General features: G+C 45.7%; 1 protein-coding gene across 1 annotated transcript; it reads right to left on the bottom strand.

Annotated features, from left to right (window-relative positions):
* Positions 1 to 3,739: 3,739 nt before the first annotated feature.
* On the bottom strand, positions 3,740 to 14,965 carry YWHAH (tyrosine 3-monooxygenase/tryptophan 5-monooxygenase activation protein eta). Its single transcript, XM_038575750.1, has 2 exons — positions 14,687 to 14,965; positions 3,740 to 5,217 (listed from the first exon to the last, which is right to left on the bottom strand). Exons 1-2 carry the CDS (start codon positions 14,771 to 14,773, stop codon positions 4,564 to 4,566), a joined length of 741 nt encoding a protein of 246 aa, XP_038431678.1. The 5' UTR covers positions 14,774 to 14,965; the 3' UTR covers positions 3,740 to 4,563.
* Positions 14,966 to 16,351: the final 1,386 nt, after the last annotated feature.

Here is a 16,351-nt window from a genome sequence, read left to right as displayed (position 1 = left end):
ATTTATTTATTTATATTTTTTCTTAAATATATATTTTTTATTTTTTATTGGTGTTCAATTTGCCAACATATAGAATAACACCCAGTGCTCATCCCATCAAGTGCCCCCCTCAGTGCCCATCACCCCCTGCCCACCTCCCTTTCCACCACCCCTTGTTTGTTTCCCAGAGTTAGGAGTCTCCCATGTTCTGTCTCCCTTTCTGATATGAAAAAAAGGATTTGATTTGAGTGGGATGGTGGATAGACTGGAAAAGGAAGAGGAGAGACAAGAGAGGAAGGAAGGCAAGCTATTGTACTTTCCTACGACTCCTTTTCTCCAAATGGAGAGAAATTTTAAAAACATGGTATAGTGGAAAGAGCCTTGGAAGACTGCCTCAGTTTTGATCTCAGTATTACTCTTACTGTGTACCTCATACCACCTGATACCTGTTTTCCTCATGTTAAAAAATTATCATTCCTACCTTCCAGGGGTGCCATGAAGATCCAGAGACCACACACCTAAAGTGTACAGAACATAGTAGGTATTTGAAAAGGTTGTTTTCATCAGCCTGATGACTGGGTTTTATAAAGGAAGATGATCTGTTAAGTCCCAGCCAGCTGTGATTCTGGGTTTGTGCTTCCCTGGAGGGTCTCCTGAGAAGTGAAAACTGTCTGTAAGAATGTATAGAAGACGGTGTGGCGGACCCCAAAGTCAGAGTACAGCCTCATTTACAGACCCAAGAGACATCTAGGACTCCCCAGTCTGGAGAGATTTAAGATAGCCAAACATTTTTACCTGACAATAGCTCCATTATCAAGAATCTTATACCCTGAAGCAGCCCAAATGTCCACTGATTGATAAAGAAAATGTGATACACACACAGCCATATTCAGTCATAAAAAAAGAATGAAATCTTGCCATGTGCAACAGGGATGGAATTAGAGATTATGCTAAGTGAAATAAATCAGAGAAAGACAAATACTGTATTTCACTCATATGTGGAATTTTTTTTTAAGATGTTATTTATATTCATGAGAGACACAGAGAGAGAGAGAGGCAGAGACACAGGCAGAGGGAGAAGCAGGCTCCATGCAGGAAGCCTGATGTGGGACTCAATCCCGGGACTCCAGGATCACACCCTGAGCCAAAGGCAGGCGCTAAACCACTGAGCCACCCAGGGATCCTCCGTATGTGGAATTTAAGAAACAAAACAAACAAAGGGAAAAAGAGACAAACCAAGAAACAGACTCTTAATTATAGAGAACTGATGGTCACCAGAGGGGAGGTGAGAGGGAGTTAAATAGGTAATAGCAATTAAGAAGAGCACTCCTTGTCATGAGCACTAGATGATTAAAATACAAACTTAAAAAAAAAAAAGAATCCAATATCCTTTCTTCCAATTGAAACAAATGGTTTTTTGAGCAGGGCTTGAGGAGTTACTGAAAATCTGAAGCAACAGCACCAATTTAATATCTGGGTGTTGGGGCAATGCAAGGAGAATATTAAAAGAAGAAAAATATTTCAGGAGCAAGAAGAAAAAGCTTTGGGCTTGTAGGGGAAAATGGGAAACCAGTACGGGGCTAGTAGAATTCCTTCAACTCCAAATGAAAACATTAAAAGCAGTGAAAGTGTCCCCAGAATGGAATGTATGCCACATTTTTCCTTCTCCATCCCAAGAGCATAGTAAAGAGGACTTAAAGAATCTGGATGCTAGTCTGGGTTCTATTACCAATTTTCCGGTATGACTCTGGGAAAGCCATTTCATCACCCCTCCTGTAACATTGAGACGACCCTATAATTTCATAAATTTATCCTGACAAGTTTTAAAACATGAGTGTGCAAAACGAAAGATTTGATTTTTTTAATAGAGAAGCCTTCCAGGTATATGGCATATGTAATCTATAGTTCCCCCAGGTGCTCTCAAAACTATTTATCACTTGCGGGGCTGAAGTGTAATTATGTGTGCTTACATTCCCATACTCCCGTTCCCAAAGATGCCTTACAGAGTACTTTGAGTTGAATGAAAACATACTACAAATCCTATACTTACTAAAAAACAAGAGATAGAAGTCTCAAAAAGTTGTGTGGCTTGTCAAGGCTGCCTGTAGCATGACACTGTCAGAACCCAGGAGGGCACTTAGAACTCTGGATTAGAAGTCTTAGGCCATCCTCTGGCTTACCAGCTGCATGAATGCCAAAGGTTCACTCACAACCTCTGCACCTCAGCTTTCTTCATTTGCAAGGTGGGGACGAAATTTCATAAAACACCTATGAAATGAAAATATGAGTTCTTTTCCTAAAGCTCTTTCTGTGAAGGGCATTTCAAATGTAGTCGAGTTTTAATGTTTACAGGTTTATAACAGTTAAGTATCTTGGCCACATAAAGCTGGTAGCTTTAAAATAACTGACCTTGGGCAGCCCGGGGTGGGGGTGGGGGTGGCCCTCAGCAGTTTAGCGCCGCCTTCAGCCCAGGGTGTGATCCTGGAGACCTGGGATGGAGTCCCACATTGGGCTCCCTGCTTGTGGCCTGCTTATCCCTCTGCCTGTGTCTCTGCCTCTCATGAATAAGTAAAATCTTAAAAACAAAAACAAAAAAACCCTGACCTACTAACTAAAGTGAAACTCAATAACCACTTTAGCAATTAGGACAACCTGAAACAGGCTTTCTAGTATGTTAGGAGCACATGGGTCATACCTCTACTTCAGGATAAGCATACAGGGTAAACTTCTAAGGCTTAGAAGGTCTGTGCTCCACCACAATCGAAGCTCAAGGACAGAGACTGGATCATGGCCATTCTCACCAATCCAGTGTCAAGCTTTAGTCAAGATTAAGAAAGGTATCTTAACACCTTTGTGAAATTGAACCAATCCACTTAACAAGCACGTTTGGTTCTGGGCACCAAGTTGCAGAACTGCGAGGGATTCGAGGGGTTCGAGCCCCTATCACCAGAGAATGAAGTCTAGCTAGGGATGCTAAGCCTCAAGAGAAGCCTTGGATCCCTAGGTGGCACAGCGGTTTAGCGCCTGCCTTCAGCCCAGGGCGCGATCCTGGAGACCCGGGATTGAATCCCACATCGGGCTCCTGGGGCATGGAGCCTGCTTCTCCCTCTGCCTGTGTCTCTGCCTCTCTCTCTCTCTGTGTGACTATCATAAATAAATAAAAGTTTAAAAAAAAAAAAAAGAGAAGACTTGGGGTAGACAGATGGGAGAGAATTTAAGGTGTCTAGCCTTTTCCTTTTTTAAGTGCAGATGGAAGTTCTTCTACTTTAAAGAATACTCAAAGTTTTTTTTTTTTTAACTAAACCTTATTTCAGGAACCCATTTTATTATATCTAATAAAGGGTATGAAGAAAATGAGGACATGTATGACACGGTATCTACCTTGAGTGTTAAATATCAACCAACATTTCAGTAGGGTGGGTCAAGCTACACCTTCCCAAGTTAAACAAAGGTTTGGCCTTTCACCAGATCAGGTGCTGTACAGAGGAAGACTGAGCATTTTGGTCTGTTCAGCTTCCATACTAGAAGCACCAGTTATCAGGAAGAGTGGATGAGAGGCCATGTGGAATGGTTTCACAGAAAACTGAAAACTCATGAGTCTTATGTGTATACTGCAAAATGTGTATTGGAATCAGAGAGCAGGAAAACCTACTGTGCTAAAAATGCTTCGGTGCTTGAAACTAAAACCAGGATTCAAAATGGTAACCTGGTAAGAGAGCTCCTTGAGAGGGGGGGAAATGAAAACCACACATAGACAGAATATCCCCAAAGCAGCATTTATTTACCCACTGAATTCCAAAACATTTAATTTAGAAGTCTGGCATTTCATAATCACCCATCTTGATTGACGTGGGCTGACACACATGGCGCTGTCAGGATACACAAGGACAATAGCCAAAGAGTTACAAAAAATAAATCCATGATTCTTAAACAATCGCAACCAAAAAAAAAAAAAAAAAAGTTACAGGTATCAAAACTTTAGATGCATTGCATTGAAAAAGAAGGTTTGTGCACATCATAATTTAAAGAGGCAAAACAAGGCGCTACTGAAACCTCACGTTAAACAGTTTCTTATAAAGTTGATGGAAAGGAGCAAGTGGTCTCTTTTTAATCAGCTTCCCTTAACAGTTTTCCATTAGCTGAAGAAAGAGGTGGGAGGGGTGAATTCATTTTTTGCATGCACAAGATGTACTGCTTAACAAAACACTATCAGCTTGTTTTAAATGGATCATTTAAATATCAACTGTAGCCTATGTTGGCTAACTCTCCTTTCTAAACTTCCCCATTGCTTTTGCTTGGATTTCACATAGATCAACAGGCATAGTAGAATGCCTCATTCAGAACGCACTTGTCTGCACAATTCGGAAAAAGGGAGCCCCTGTGGGCTTAAAGCAACCATCAATCCAGCAATGCCCATGAAGATTTATCTGAAACTGCTTCCCAAAGGGCAGGAGAGCAGCTCTGAGTAGCTGTGCTGCCAATACAGATAGGTTTAGCACTAGATATTTAGTGATTGTGGCAAGGAAGAATCAGTGATGATGGGGGGTGGTGGGTGAAGGGAAGGGCCTAAGACCCGAAGACTCTTCAGTTGCCTTCTCCTGCTTCTTCATCCTGCTGGTCGCTCGTCCAGAGGGTGAGGTTGTCTCGCAGCAACTGCATGATGAGCGTGGAGTCCTTATAGGAATCTTCGTTTAGTGTGTCCAGCTCAGCTATGGCATCATCGAAGGCTTGTTTGGCTAAGAGGCAGGCCTGCTCGGGTGCATTCTGGATCTCATAGTAGAACACGGAGAAATTGAGGGCCAGACCCAGCCGGATGGGGTGCGTTGGCTGCATGTGCTCTTTGCTGATTTCAAAGGCTTCTTTGTAGGCAGCCTCAGAAGCTTCGACCACACTGTTTTTCTTCTCCCCGGAAGCTACCTCTGCCAAGTAGCGGTAGTAATCGCCTTTCATTTTCAGATAAAATACCTTGCTCTCATACTGGAAATCATTGCAGTTCTTGATGAGGAACTTGTCAAGCAGAGCCAGGACATCATTGCACACTGTTTCCAGCTCCTTCTCAATCTTCTCCCGGTAAGCTTTAACTTTCTCCAATTTCTTTTCGTTTCCATCAGCCATGGTTTTCTGCTCAATGCTGCTGATGACCCTCCAGGAAGATCGCCTGGCACCAACCACATTCTTGTAGGCCACAGAGAGGAGGTTTCGATCTTCATTGGAAAGAGGTTCATTGAGCTCTGTCACCTGCAAAATCCCCAAAAGATAAACACTAAGATTCAAATCCAAAAATCTTAGAAAGATGAGGTTCCTTTGAACCTCATCAGCAACCAGCACAGACAAGCTAGAGACAAACCAGTCAGACATAGATCCTGTCTGAAAGAAGACTGTAGTCTAAAAAGAAGAATAAATACTTGAAATAAAATATTCAGTGATAAGGGATTTGAGAAATTCATAATTCAGGTCTTTTAAGGTGTTGCCTTCATCTTGCAGAGGTTTGGGGATAAAGACAATTATGGAAAAATTGTGGTGGTACCTAGTGGGGGATGAAAAACCCCTGAGGTTCAGTTATTCTGCAAAAGGTATTATATCAAGAGTTAAGATCGTACAATTCATTTGCCAAATCATTAGTGACAGTAACGTGTCCCTAGCCGCTGCTCAAAGGAAGCAAAGTTCCTCAGCTATAAGCTCTACTTTGACCTACCTAACAGGAAACCCTGACCGGCCATCAAGGATGGAAGCATCAATTATGTTAAGGAGAAATGTTAAATTTTACAAGCTGTAACTTTCTTTAGGTAGTTCATGATGCCAACTCCAAGCAAGCCAGCTATGTATGTAATACTAAGGGCGCTGGACTTTGTTGTGTTGTTGAATTGTGTCTCCCAATGTTACACTGAAGTACTAACCCTTGGACCTGTGAATGTGACCTTATTGGGGACAGGACCTCTACAGATGTAATCAAGTCAAGATGAGGTCATCCTGTATTAGGCTAGATCCTAAATCCAGTGACTGGCGCCCTTATAAGGAGTGGGAGATTTGGAGACACACAAACATAGGGAGAATGCCATGTGATGATGGAGGCAGAGATTGGAGTGATGTGTCTATCAGCCAAGAAACACCAAGGATTATCAAGAGCCACCAAAAGCTAAGAGAGAGGCAAAGGTTCTTCCCTAATGCCTTCAGGAGTACAGCCTGCTGACACCTTGATCTTGGACTTCTAACCTTCCCAAATGCAACAGCATAATTTGCTGTTTTAAGCTACCCAGCGGGCAGACCCGGTGGCGCAGCGGTTTAGCGCCACCTGCAGCCCAGGGGTGTGATCCTGGGGACCCAGGATCGAGTCCCACATTGGGCTCCCTGCATGGAGCCTGCTTCTCCCTCTGCCTGTGTCACTGCCTCTCTCTCTCTGAATAAATAAATAAATAAATCTTAAAAAAAAAAAAAAATAAGCTACCCAGCGTGTGGTACATTTTTTGGCAGCCCAAGGAAACTAATACAGACCTAGAATCAGAAAAACCTGGGTCTGTGGTCCAGGAAAGCCACGAATTTTCTAAACTGCCCTCTATAAAGTAGGGGAATTCCTTAATTATGACTTACCGGTAAAGGTCTTTAATTTTCAGAAAAAAAAAAGAAAACTCTTAGGAAACCATAAAACACTCAACAAAGAAAAAAGAAATTCCTGAAATTGAGGGACAGGGGGAAAAGCCAGGTTCAGGGGAGAAAGTTATTAACAGCATATCAAAACAGACATGCTTTAACATGGATTGAAAGACTGAGCAGTGGAGAATCAGAAATTCTAAAAAAGATCAAAAAAATTAATTCAAGAACATAAGCAACAAATATAATCATTATGTGTAAAGGCCACATTCTTCATTGTCTACCAGCAACACCTTCCCCAATAAAAATACCAATTTTATCTTCTAATTTTCCTATTTCCCTGGCCCCAGCACCCCTACTCTTTTGCTGCAAATCCCCAGCCTGGATTGTCTTTCCTCCTCTGCCTACTCAATCAACCCAACCCCACTTTGTTCTTCAGGGTGGTCTTTGGCCACAGGCTGCCTCTGCCCATCCCCAGGAGGGCTGCCTACATACCAGGTTCCTCATTCCTCCTCACACAGATGTGAGTGGTCCCCTCACTTTTTCTAGGTTATCTGCCCCAGTCCTGGGTAATCTTCTAACCCCAAATCCACGCTCCCTTCAAATCCAGGTGAAGACCTGTAACCCTATTGGTTTTCTCCTCCAGGGAGTTTCTTCAAACACTCCCATTTGTTTACTGGGAATATAGAGACTTTATAGATACTTGTTAATTTGGTCTTTTAAGAAAGAACCCTTATCAATCAAAATTCCGACTTTGATCCTCTGACAAATCTCAGATTGTTGAATCCTCTCAAATGAGTCACTTTTTCCAGGACAATATTCAGTAAAACAGAAGGCAAGCACACAACTAAGAGTTTCTTAGATCCTGCAGTAAATGTATCTAAGGGCACTTGACATAAAAGTGCAAATGATATCCATAAGGAGTCACTAAGATTTCACCCTGTGGCTAATAAAGCTGCTTATCAGATTGTCACAAAGAAATATCAACGTAACTCCCCAGAGTGTATCTTTAAAATTGAGTGTATATGTGAAATATCTTTACATATCACACAGGGTGTTTGTACAATGGACAGTATCATTACTAAAACAAAAGCAAAAACAAAAACAAAACAAAACTAAGAAAGCTGTGGGGTTTAGCCTGAACTAGCTATATGACGCTGTCTGGGGATCAGAAGTAACCTAAGGGCCAATGGCCTAAATGATTTCCAAGGACCTCTTCAGTTCTAATATTCTAGGATTCCATTTTTCCTGAGCAAAATAAAAAGGTGTGGGAAGGCATGAGGTTGTTATCAATGTAAATGAAATTTAGTTGTATCTGTGTTTCAAGAATTCATGCAGCCCTTCTGCATCAGGAATAAACTACCCAAAAAGGCTACTGGGCAATATGTATGACACCTTCACAAGAAAAATCATTTACTAGGAATATTAGTGTTTATGTAACAATCATCTGGGTTCCTGCCAGTCTGAATGAATCACTATCAGCATCAGCTGAGTGTGACTAACAGCTAAGCAAGCATTGTTCTTAGAACCCAGCCAGGCCCTAACTAGGAAAAAACTGGATACGTTTAAATAGTACTTTTAATACTCTTGAGTTACAACTCAGTTAAGAAAGGGAAACTTATGGGAGGAAGATCATTACTTGACTGGATAACGAAAGGAAACTGAGCTTTCCCTAGATTGGAAAAGTATAGACTGAGGCGAAATCAGATGGCCTATTAAAACAAACAAGATTTGCAGCCAGTCTTGATTGGTGATACCTAGGACAAATAACCTTTATTAGTATTAGTCAGCATCAGTTCCCAATATTTCCAATTCCATACTGGAGGTAGGAAAGCGAAGGAATAGTCTGGACACACACTAAGAGCAGCAGACACTGGGAGGCAATGTAGTGCAATGGAAAGGAAACAAAAACTACTAGTCCCAACCACACGGATACTAAAGCAGCTGGATGGTCACCTGCATGCGGTAGTCTACGGAGATGATTTAGTGCAGCTTTACAATTTCAAGTTTCCAAATGGTTTCTAACTGGGAACATGAAGCAAAAACAAGACAGAATTTTCAAGACAGACCTGCCCAGTGGTTCTCAATCTGCTCTCTACTCCAACCAGTTTCAACACACCCTCATTTCTGCCACACATCAGCTACCCTCAGGGCAGCCAGCCATTCCAGACACTAAGTTCATGCGGCTGCACCACTCTAACAGGCTTCTCACTTCTGTTCACAGCCTTTCTGCCTTCCTGTTTGCCTGCCCACCTCCCACCCCACTTAATCCCACTTACAGTCTCTGAAAACCTTAAGTCACCAGACCAGTCCCCATTTAAAAAGGCCCATCTCTCCACTTCCTTTAAGGATTGGACTCCAGAAAAAAAAAAAAAAAAAAAAAAGATTGGACTCCAGGCCAGGCCAGCCATCTGACTGATGTCCATACCATACTGCTGCCTTTGGCTGCACCAGCTCCCAGCCAGGGGGTGGGGGTGGGTACTCATTTCACCCCATTTCCTCTGCTCTGAGACTACACAGCAGTACTAAGTTACAAATAACCTGATAGGCTACTAACTCATCTATCTTCCTATGACACCATTCGCTTACTCAAAAATCCCTAAGGGCCTCCTCCCACTAACTCACCAGGCAATAAACTATGTGTTTGTGAGTAAAAATAGATCCACTGCCAAAAATAGCACAGGGACTATTTGGGAAACTTAAAGTTCTTAATCTGGGAAACATTCAACTTCAAAAGTAATACTGAGCAAACAAAAAACGCCACCCCTGGACTGCCAGGCCGCATCACTAAAGTCAGGGTAAATGTTACTTCTGAAGGGCACTCCCATCCTTTATAGCCCATCTTTTATACTTTTACCCACACCCACTTGCTACCAACAAGCCTGCTTTTGATAGAAGAGTTTACAATGGGAGAAAATAATTCTCAGGAACAATTAGGTAAACATATTCACAGCATAAAATCTTCAAGCTTCTTTGGCAGAGTCCTGTTATTTAAAAAAAAAAAAAAAACATGAGGCAGGGGATGAAAGTTTTGGCAGACTCTTCCCAATTTACTACCTTCAAAGTGAGGACTGCCTAGTCCCAAGCTGGTAAAGTACCCATCTGTCACCACTTGCCCAGGCCTGGAAAGACTGCTCCCTGTCCTCACCAGGGTGAGGGTGCAGTTCTAGAAAGCCAAAGAGAAGCTACACTTCAAGCTTAGAGCAGTTGAGTTCAGGTAGTTAATGTCCACTCAAAGCTTAACATTAGTCAAAAGAGCCACCTTTGTATCATGGAGAGACTGCCTTTTCTTCCTCTTGACAAAACTGAACATTTTTGTAGGAATTGGCAGGGATTAAATACAAGCCATCTGAATGGCATTACTGCATGCTACCATCCCTGGAGGCAGCAGCACCAAAAGCTTCAGAAGCTATGCCAGGTTCCGATGGCAGGGAAGTGCCACCACCCCCGACCCCGAGGGAAAAGCCACTGCAGCCAGGAGCAAAAAGAGCACCCGGGGGGGGTGGGGTAGAAGACAGGTGGCTCCAACCTGGATACTGGGAGGAATCTTACCAATAACCCAGCTAATGAAATGTTAGGACTCATCAGCTTATAAAATGTACTTAAAACTTGTGCCAAGCAATTTCTTAAAATACCCCAAGTACAACTTAACATAGTTCTGCACTTCTTAATTCATAGCAAGAATTCAAATTCAATTAATACTTTGCTTCTTAAGCTTAAGAAAAAAAAAAAAAAAAAGACAACTCCTGTTCTTCAGGAGAACAAGCAAATCCCATGTGTTAGACTGCCTTTTACACTCCCCTGCTATAGCTAAGAACCACAGTGGTAGATTCTGTTTGAAGTCAAACCTGGCAAAAATGACTTCTGATAGATGAAATTACTTGTTCACTAAGCCCACCTGTGTAAAGGGCCTGCAAGGTTAAAGTGAGAGTTCTAAATTAAAGAGTTCAAATCTTGGTTTTACAACCTGACATCGAGAAAATTAACCTCTTTAATTCTCATTTGTAGGGCAGCCCCAGTGGCGCAGCAGTTTAGCGCCGCCTGCAGCCCAGGGCGTGATCCTGAAGACCCTGGATCGAATCCCACATCAGGCTCTCTATATGATGCCTGCTTCTCCCTCTGCCTGTGTCTCTGCCTCTCTCTCTGTCTCTATGAATAAATAAATAAAATCTTTAAAAAAAAATAAAATAAATAAATCTCATTTGTAAAACGAAGTTAACTATCCCGAGTTAGCCCATCCAGAGTTATGAAAATTGAGAATGTACACATGGAGTAACAGCAACCATTTACTGAATGGCTATTCGGAAAATGATTAAGTTCCATAAACTCGATGAAACACATTTGGGGTGTCTCCTCCCAAACCATTTCTGAAAATGTGGCACTGCATCTACCACTAATATGAAATTCCAGGCAAGGCTCTGAACTATTCACCATCTGAAGTCCTTTTAATTCAGGCTACTGCAAGAATCCAGAACCTTTTCTTCCTCAGCCAGTATATGGCAAAGCAATACTTACATTACAAATGACCACTTGGTGGGAAATAGTACTCCCTAGTTTATATGTATTTCTAACTACAGCACTGATGTGGCTTTAAGATTTCACACTAACCACAATTTTGGTACACCTCAAAATCATCCTTAGTTCTAATATCTGCAACACGGGTTATGTCTCACTCTGAGCAACTCAGCCGAGCTCTCCTTTTATACACCACCTGCTCATTCCCCCACTTCCCATAAACTCACAGCTGTTGGAATAAGAGTTTTTGCCACTGGTTAGGCCAAGTGCCTCTTCCTCTCAGGCTGTTTCTTTAAGCTGCAGCTTTGTTCCTGCACTCAAGGTTTCTATAGATAATTCTTCAAGCCTTCAGATGTATTTCTCTGTCCTTTGCCAACTTTTTTTTGTTTTTTCTTTGCCAACTTTTGTAATCAACTGTGTATCAATGTTAAAATACACCATGCTTTCGTAACTAATTCTGATGTTTTATAAACTCAAAATTACAATCTATATAAAATAGATGACTTAAGGCAATAAGAGATGTGAATGAATTACGTCTACCCACGAGTATTCATTCACCAGTAATCTGGTTATTTACACTCTTTCCTTAAATCACTTAGTCTAATGCACGGACACTTTCATCCCCCTTTACAGGTTTATTCCAGTTTATTTCACTTTCTCACAAGATGGTATAGTATCCGTTTTTCAGAGGTTACGATTTGGGTAAGGTCATTCCAAGCCCAGCCTAGAGAGGACCTAAGTTCTTACAATCTTTCACAATGCTTCTTTCCACTATTACACTCTTTGTAAGCTGCTAGGTAGGAGATGAAGAGATCCTGAAGACCCTCCTTTACTTCACTTCAGAAGGATTTCTTGCCTCTTCAAAGGATGGGGTAAGGCAGGGAACTTCGGTTCTCAAGTGACTTGAGGCAACACCATTGTTTCCAATACGCATGATTTTTCTTAAAGCTTACCGACACCATCCTCCAGGTGATGCTGATATGAACATCAATGATTACAGGCAGGCATTATTATTAGGTGACCATTTAAATTATAAAGAGAACAGAAAACAAATTAGAAGAATAAAGACAGAAAAATGACTTGATAGTAACCCCAACATTACTAGTTTTACCCTGCAAAGGACTGGAAGCCAAGAGATGTTAAGTTTCGAGGTTACAGAGTGGTGACATCAGAACATCTCCTCACTCGGGCGTGCTGCTCCATCTACCCTAGAGCAGTCTACTTACCTTCCCTTCCACTACCCTGAAGAAAGCCCACATAAACCCAAAGGGTTACTGGAGTTTCCCTTTTTCCAAAGCTCTACTTTAAGCCTACTATATTAATAAAATGGGGACTGAGTCTCCCCAAGGACATTAAGAATGTACAAATATCAACTTAATAGGTAAAGCCTAAGAAACAGTCTTCCACTAAAGCTTGCAAAGTCCTTTCCAATGAATATATTCCATTAATTTAGATGACAAAAGAATTTCTGACTTTTTAAAAGGAATTACATTGAGGGAATGATTGATCACAATTCTCAGATGACATCATTGGAGCTTGGATTGATTTTTCAATGCTGGATGGCTTATCCAACCCATCAATCATTTCAGATAGATATTACAGATTCTCAACACACAGAAGGGTCTATTAGTTTGCAAAATGCTACCTTTGGGCCTCAGGGAAAATCTGTGAACCTAAGTTTCTAGCTACAGGATAGCATGATTCAAGCCTGCTTATGAAGACCAGAAAGCCAATTTTTTTTCTCTCTAAACTGTATTTTATTCTAGTTACATCTCTCAACCCTTTCCCTACTTCCCATTTCAAGGTGCCTTAGGTTTCCCAGAGCTCCAGAATGTTCTTCCTAGACACTCAACTCACCTTTATTTAAGCCCCATTCACTGGGTGAACAAGGGCCTCACTAAAACGTCTAGAGAGGCCTCAGCCTGCACAATCCTATTACCACTTTGTTACTGGGGAAAAAGACACTCATTCAAGTGTGGCTTGCTGTGTGAACGGAAGTGGCTCTTATCCCAAAGGAAATTAAGCTCAGAACCTTCAGAGAAAATACATTTACAGTTGTTTCTGTAAAATTTGCAAAATTAATATATTTTTACATTTACGTCCTTAAAGAAGGTCCCCTGAATTATAAAGACTTCATTCAGATCCCAGATCTAGAGTGTCCCTGGTTTAGACTATCTAACCCGTGACACCATGCCAGTGCTCGGATCAGGATCACCGATGAATCAACAAATGAGTGGCAGTAGTGGTTTCCAAACACACCTAGTGCCATGTGTAACAAGGACACCACAGGAAAGATACCTCTTCAAGTGTCTTCCTTAGCGGGTTAATCCTAAATACTGACCTCCTCAACATATTTCAAATGATATTAATATCAAAAGCCTTAAAAGCAGCTTTTGAAAAAGCAGCTTTTCAAAAGATTCTGAAATTTTAGCAAGCCTCTCAATTTGTAGATGAATGAGAAATGTCACAAGGCCAGCAAGAGGACAAGCGAGCCTTAAGTCGAGTAATTGTCAAGCTTCAGCCTGCTAAAGATGGCCATAAGCGCTGGTTAGGGTGTAGATTTCGGAGTCCTACCCCTAGAGTTGCAGAATCTTTAGGTCTAAGGTGGGGCCCAGGCGGATCCTCCCAGGTCTCCGGAGGATGAGGTACACTGGTTGAACATAGCAGGTTGGTGGCCGTCAGTTGTAGCTCTACCACTGTGTGACCTTGACGCGGAGAAGTAATGTTCATTTAGAGAAAACGTAAAATAAAGTTAGAAGACAGAGGGGCAGTAAGAGGATAACGGGGACTCATCTATGCAGGTGCCTGATCACGGTATGTGCTAGGGTGTGGCTGGGCACGACTCCTTCGCCGGAAATCAAGCTGCAGAATCAATCTAGGGAGGGGGGAGGGGGGACGAGGGAGGCGGGTGGGTCTCGGGAAGGCAAAGGCACAGACAGCCCTGTCTTGCCAAGAAGTCACGTCCCATTTGATCTCCGGACAGATGCCCGCTGCCTCGAAAACCTGGGAGTGGGGTCCCACACCCGCCGCGCTCCTCCGCCCTCCGCCCTCGCGCTGGCGTGCACGTCTAGACTGCAGGGGGGCGGGGTGGGGTGGGGTGGGGTTGGGGGGGGGTCTTCGCACACAAAGCCGGAGCCAGGCGTGGGAAGACGGAACGCGAACGATGCGGGCGGGCGGGGCGTATTACGGATCGGAATCTCGCCGACTGAGGTCGCGGCAGGCGGGGAGCCGCTCACGGGGTGATTCCGTACTGCAAGTTGGGGTTACGGAGGCAGGCGAAAGGGAGGGGAGCCCCGGCCGGGGCGGAACGGTCTAGGACGAGGAGTGCGGGCACCCCTCCCCCCACCCCGGCTCCGAGCTGGGACGCGGCGACCCCGCCCGCCAGGGGCCACTGTGGCCCAACCGTGCCCGAGGGGCCGTGTCCCCCCCGACCCCACCCCGGCCCGGCCGCAGGAAATGGCGGGGCGGCGCGGCGCGGCGCGGCGCGGGAAGCGCGGGCTCCGGGCGGGCGGCCGCGCCCAGCGAGGTCGCGGGATCGGCCCGGGCCCGGAGGGAGCTGCCGCCCAGCCGCCCATCCCTCCCCTACGCCGCCCGGCGCGCTCACCGCCTTCATGGCGGAGGCCATGTCGTCGTAGCGCTCCGCCTGCTCGGCCAGCCGCGCCCGCTGCAGCAGCTGCTCTCGGTCGCCCATGTCGCTCGTGGCTCGGCCTCGCCTCGCGCCCGCACCGCTCGCCCGCTCGCCCGCTCGCCGGTCCGTGCGTCCGCTCCCCGGTCGCCGCGGAGGCCGCCGCCGCGCACGCGCACTGGCTCGCCGGCCGGCCGAGGCTGCAGGCTGCAGGCAGCGCCGCCGCTCGCGCCCTCTCGCTGGCTCGCCCCGCACGCTGTGGCTCGCGCCGCCGCCGCCGCCGAGGGAGGACAGGCGGCCGCGCGGGGGGGGATGGGAGGGCGGAGGACGCCTGCGCAGTGGGAGCCGCCGGGCCGGGCGGCGGGGAGCGGCGGGAGTGGGAGGGGGGAAGGGCGGGCCGGCCCTAACGGTCTATTTCAAGGTGACGTCACCTACTATAAATAGCCGCCGCCGCCACCTCCGCCGCCGCCCCCCCCCCCCCGGGGCCGGGAGCTGCGCAGGCGCTCTGCGAGTGCTGCATTTTACCGCCGCAGAGGTGGAGGTGGGAGAAGGGAGTGGGGTGGGGACTGCGGAGCCCGGGCCCGGGCCCGGGAGGGGGCGCGGTGACGGCGGCTGCGTAGGTAGCTCAGTGCCATGGCTCCTCCTCGCAGGGCGTCTCTGAGGCCAGGTTGGAGGTCTGCCTTGAGAAGGACCCAAAAAAGCAGATAACCGTACGGTTTGAGAAGCCAGGAGGCCGTGTGCCCCAGGGGGCGGGCCGGGACCGCCCCGCCGCCTTGCAGGCCTAGATCCCGTGGGGACGCGCCCTGCACCGGGAGCATCTGTGCTGCCCAGGGCACCGTCGGGTCTGGACTCTGCGGACAGCACCCCGCCCGCCTCTCACACCCACCGGGCTGCAGCCCTGGGCCTCCACCAGAGGAGGGACGGGGGGGGGGGGGGGGGGGGGCTGGGAGGAGTAATGTCCACGACCTACCTACCCAGCCCAGTGGTAGGCCCGTATCGGCATAAACATAATCCTCTCAACCCACACCCCTCAGGTGGGCACAGCTGGTCTCCCCATTTTCAAGCCAGATTAATGACTTGCTCAAGGTTAAAACAGCCTGTATGTGGTGAAGCCAGGATCTGAGTTCAAACCCAGTCTGAACTTCCTTCTGTGGCAAAGAGGGGGTTGGATGGGCTGACTGGTCTCTAAGCCCTCCCAGTTGTGGCATTTTTTTTTTTTTTTAAGATTTTATTTTTATTCGTGAGAGACACAGAGGCAGAGACATAGAGGGAGAAGCAGGCCCCCTGCAGGGAGGGAGCTCCATGCGGAACTCAGCCCTGGAACCTCAGGATCACGCCCTGAGCCAAAGGCAAGGCTCAACCACGGAGCCACCCAGGCGCCCCACTTGTGGCATTCTTTGCTGAGGGCCGCTCATGCCAGGCCCCGAGGCTGGGCCTCGGACAAACTAGGAAAATCTCAATGACTGAAACATAGCCTCACTCAAGTACAAGGGTATCCCAAGGGTAGCACAGGAGAAGGGACCTTAGTCTCTTTGAGAATTTTATTGCGTGCTCAGCACTGGGGGAAGGAGTAGCTACAGAATAAGGATACATCCTCTTGTCTCATAAGCTATATCTAAATACGTAAGTGCAGGTAAGCTGAAC

The sequence above is a fragment of the Canis lupus genome, chromosome 26, assembly GCF_011100685.1.
Source record: "Canis lupus familiaris isolate Mischka breed German Shepherd chromosome 26, alternate assembly UU_Cfam_GSD_1.0, whole genome shotgun sequence".
Classification (NCBI taxonomy): domain Eukaryota; kingdom Metazoa; phylum Chordata; class Mammalia; order Carnivora; family Canidae; genus Canis; species Canis lupus.
This window is presented reverse-complemented; position numbering and strand designations above follow the sequence as displayed.

Bases quoted from the DNA above. Each gene is read 5' to 3' on its own strand.
- YWHAH (XM_038575750.1), bottom strand. From the start codon at position 14,773: ATGGGCGACCGAGAGCAGCTGCTGCAGCGGGCGCGGCTGGCCGAGCAG. The intron at 5,218-14,686 runs GTGAGCGCGCCG...GGGATTTTGCAG, and splicing joins TGGCCTCCGCCATGAAGGCG to GTGACAGAGCTCAATGAACC.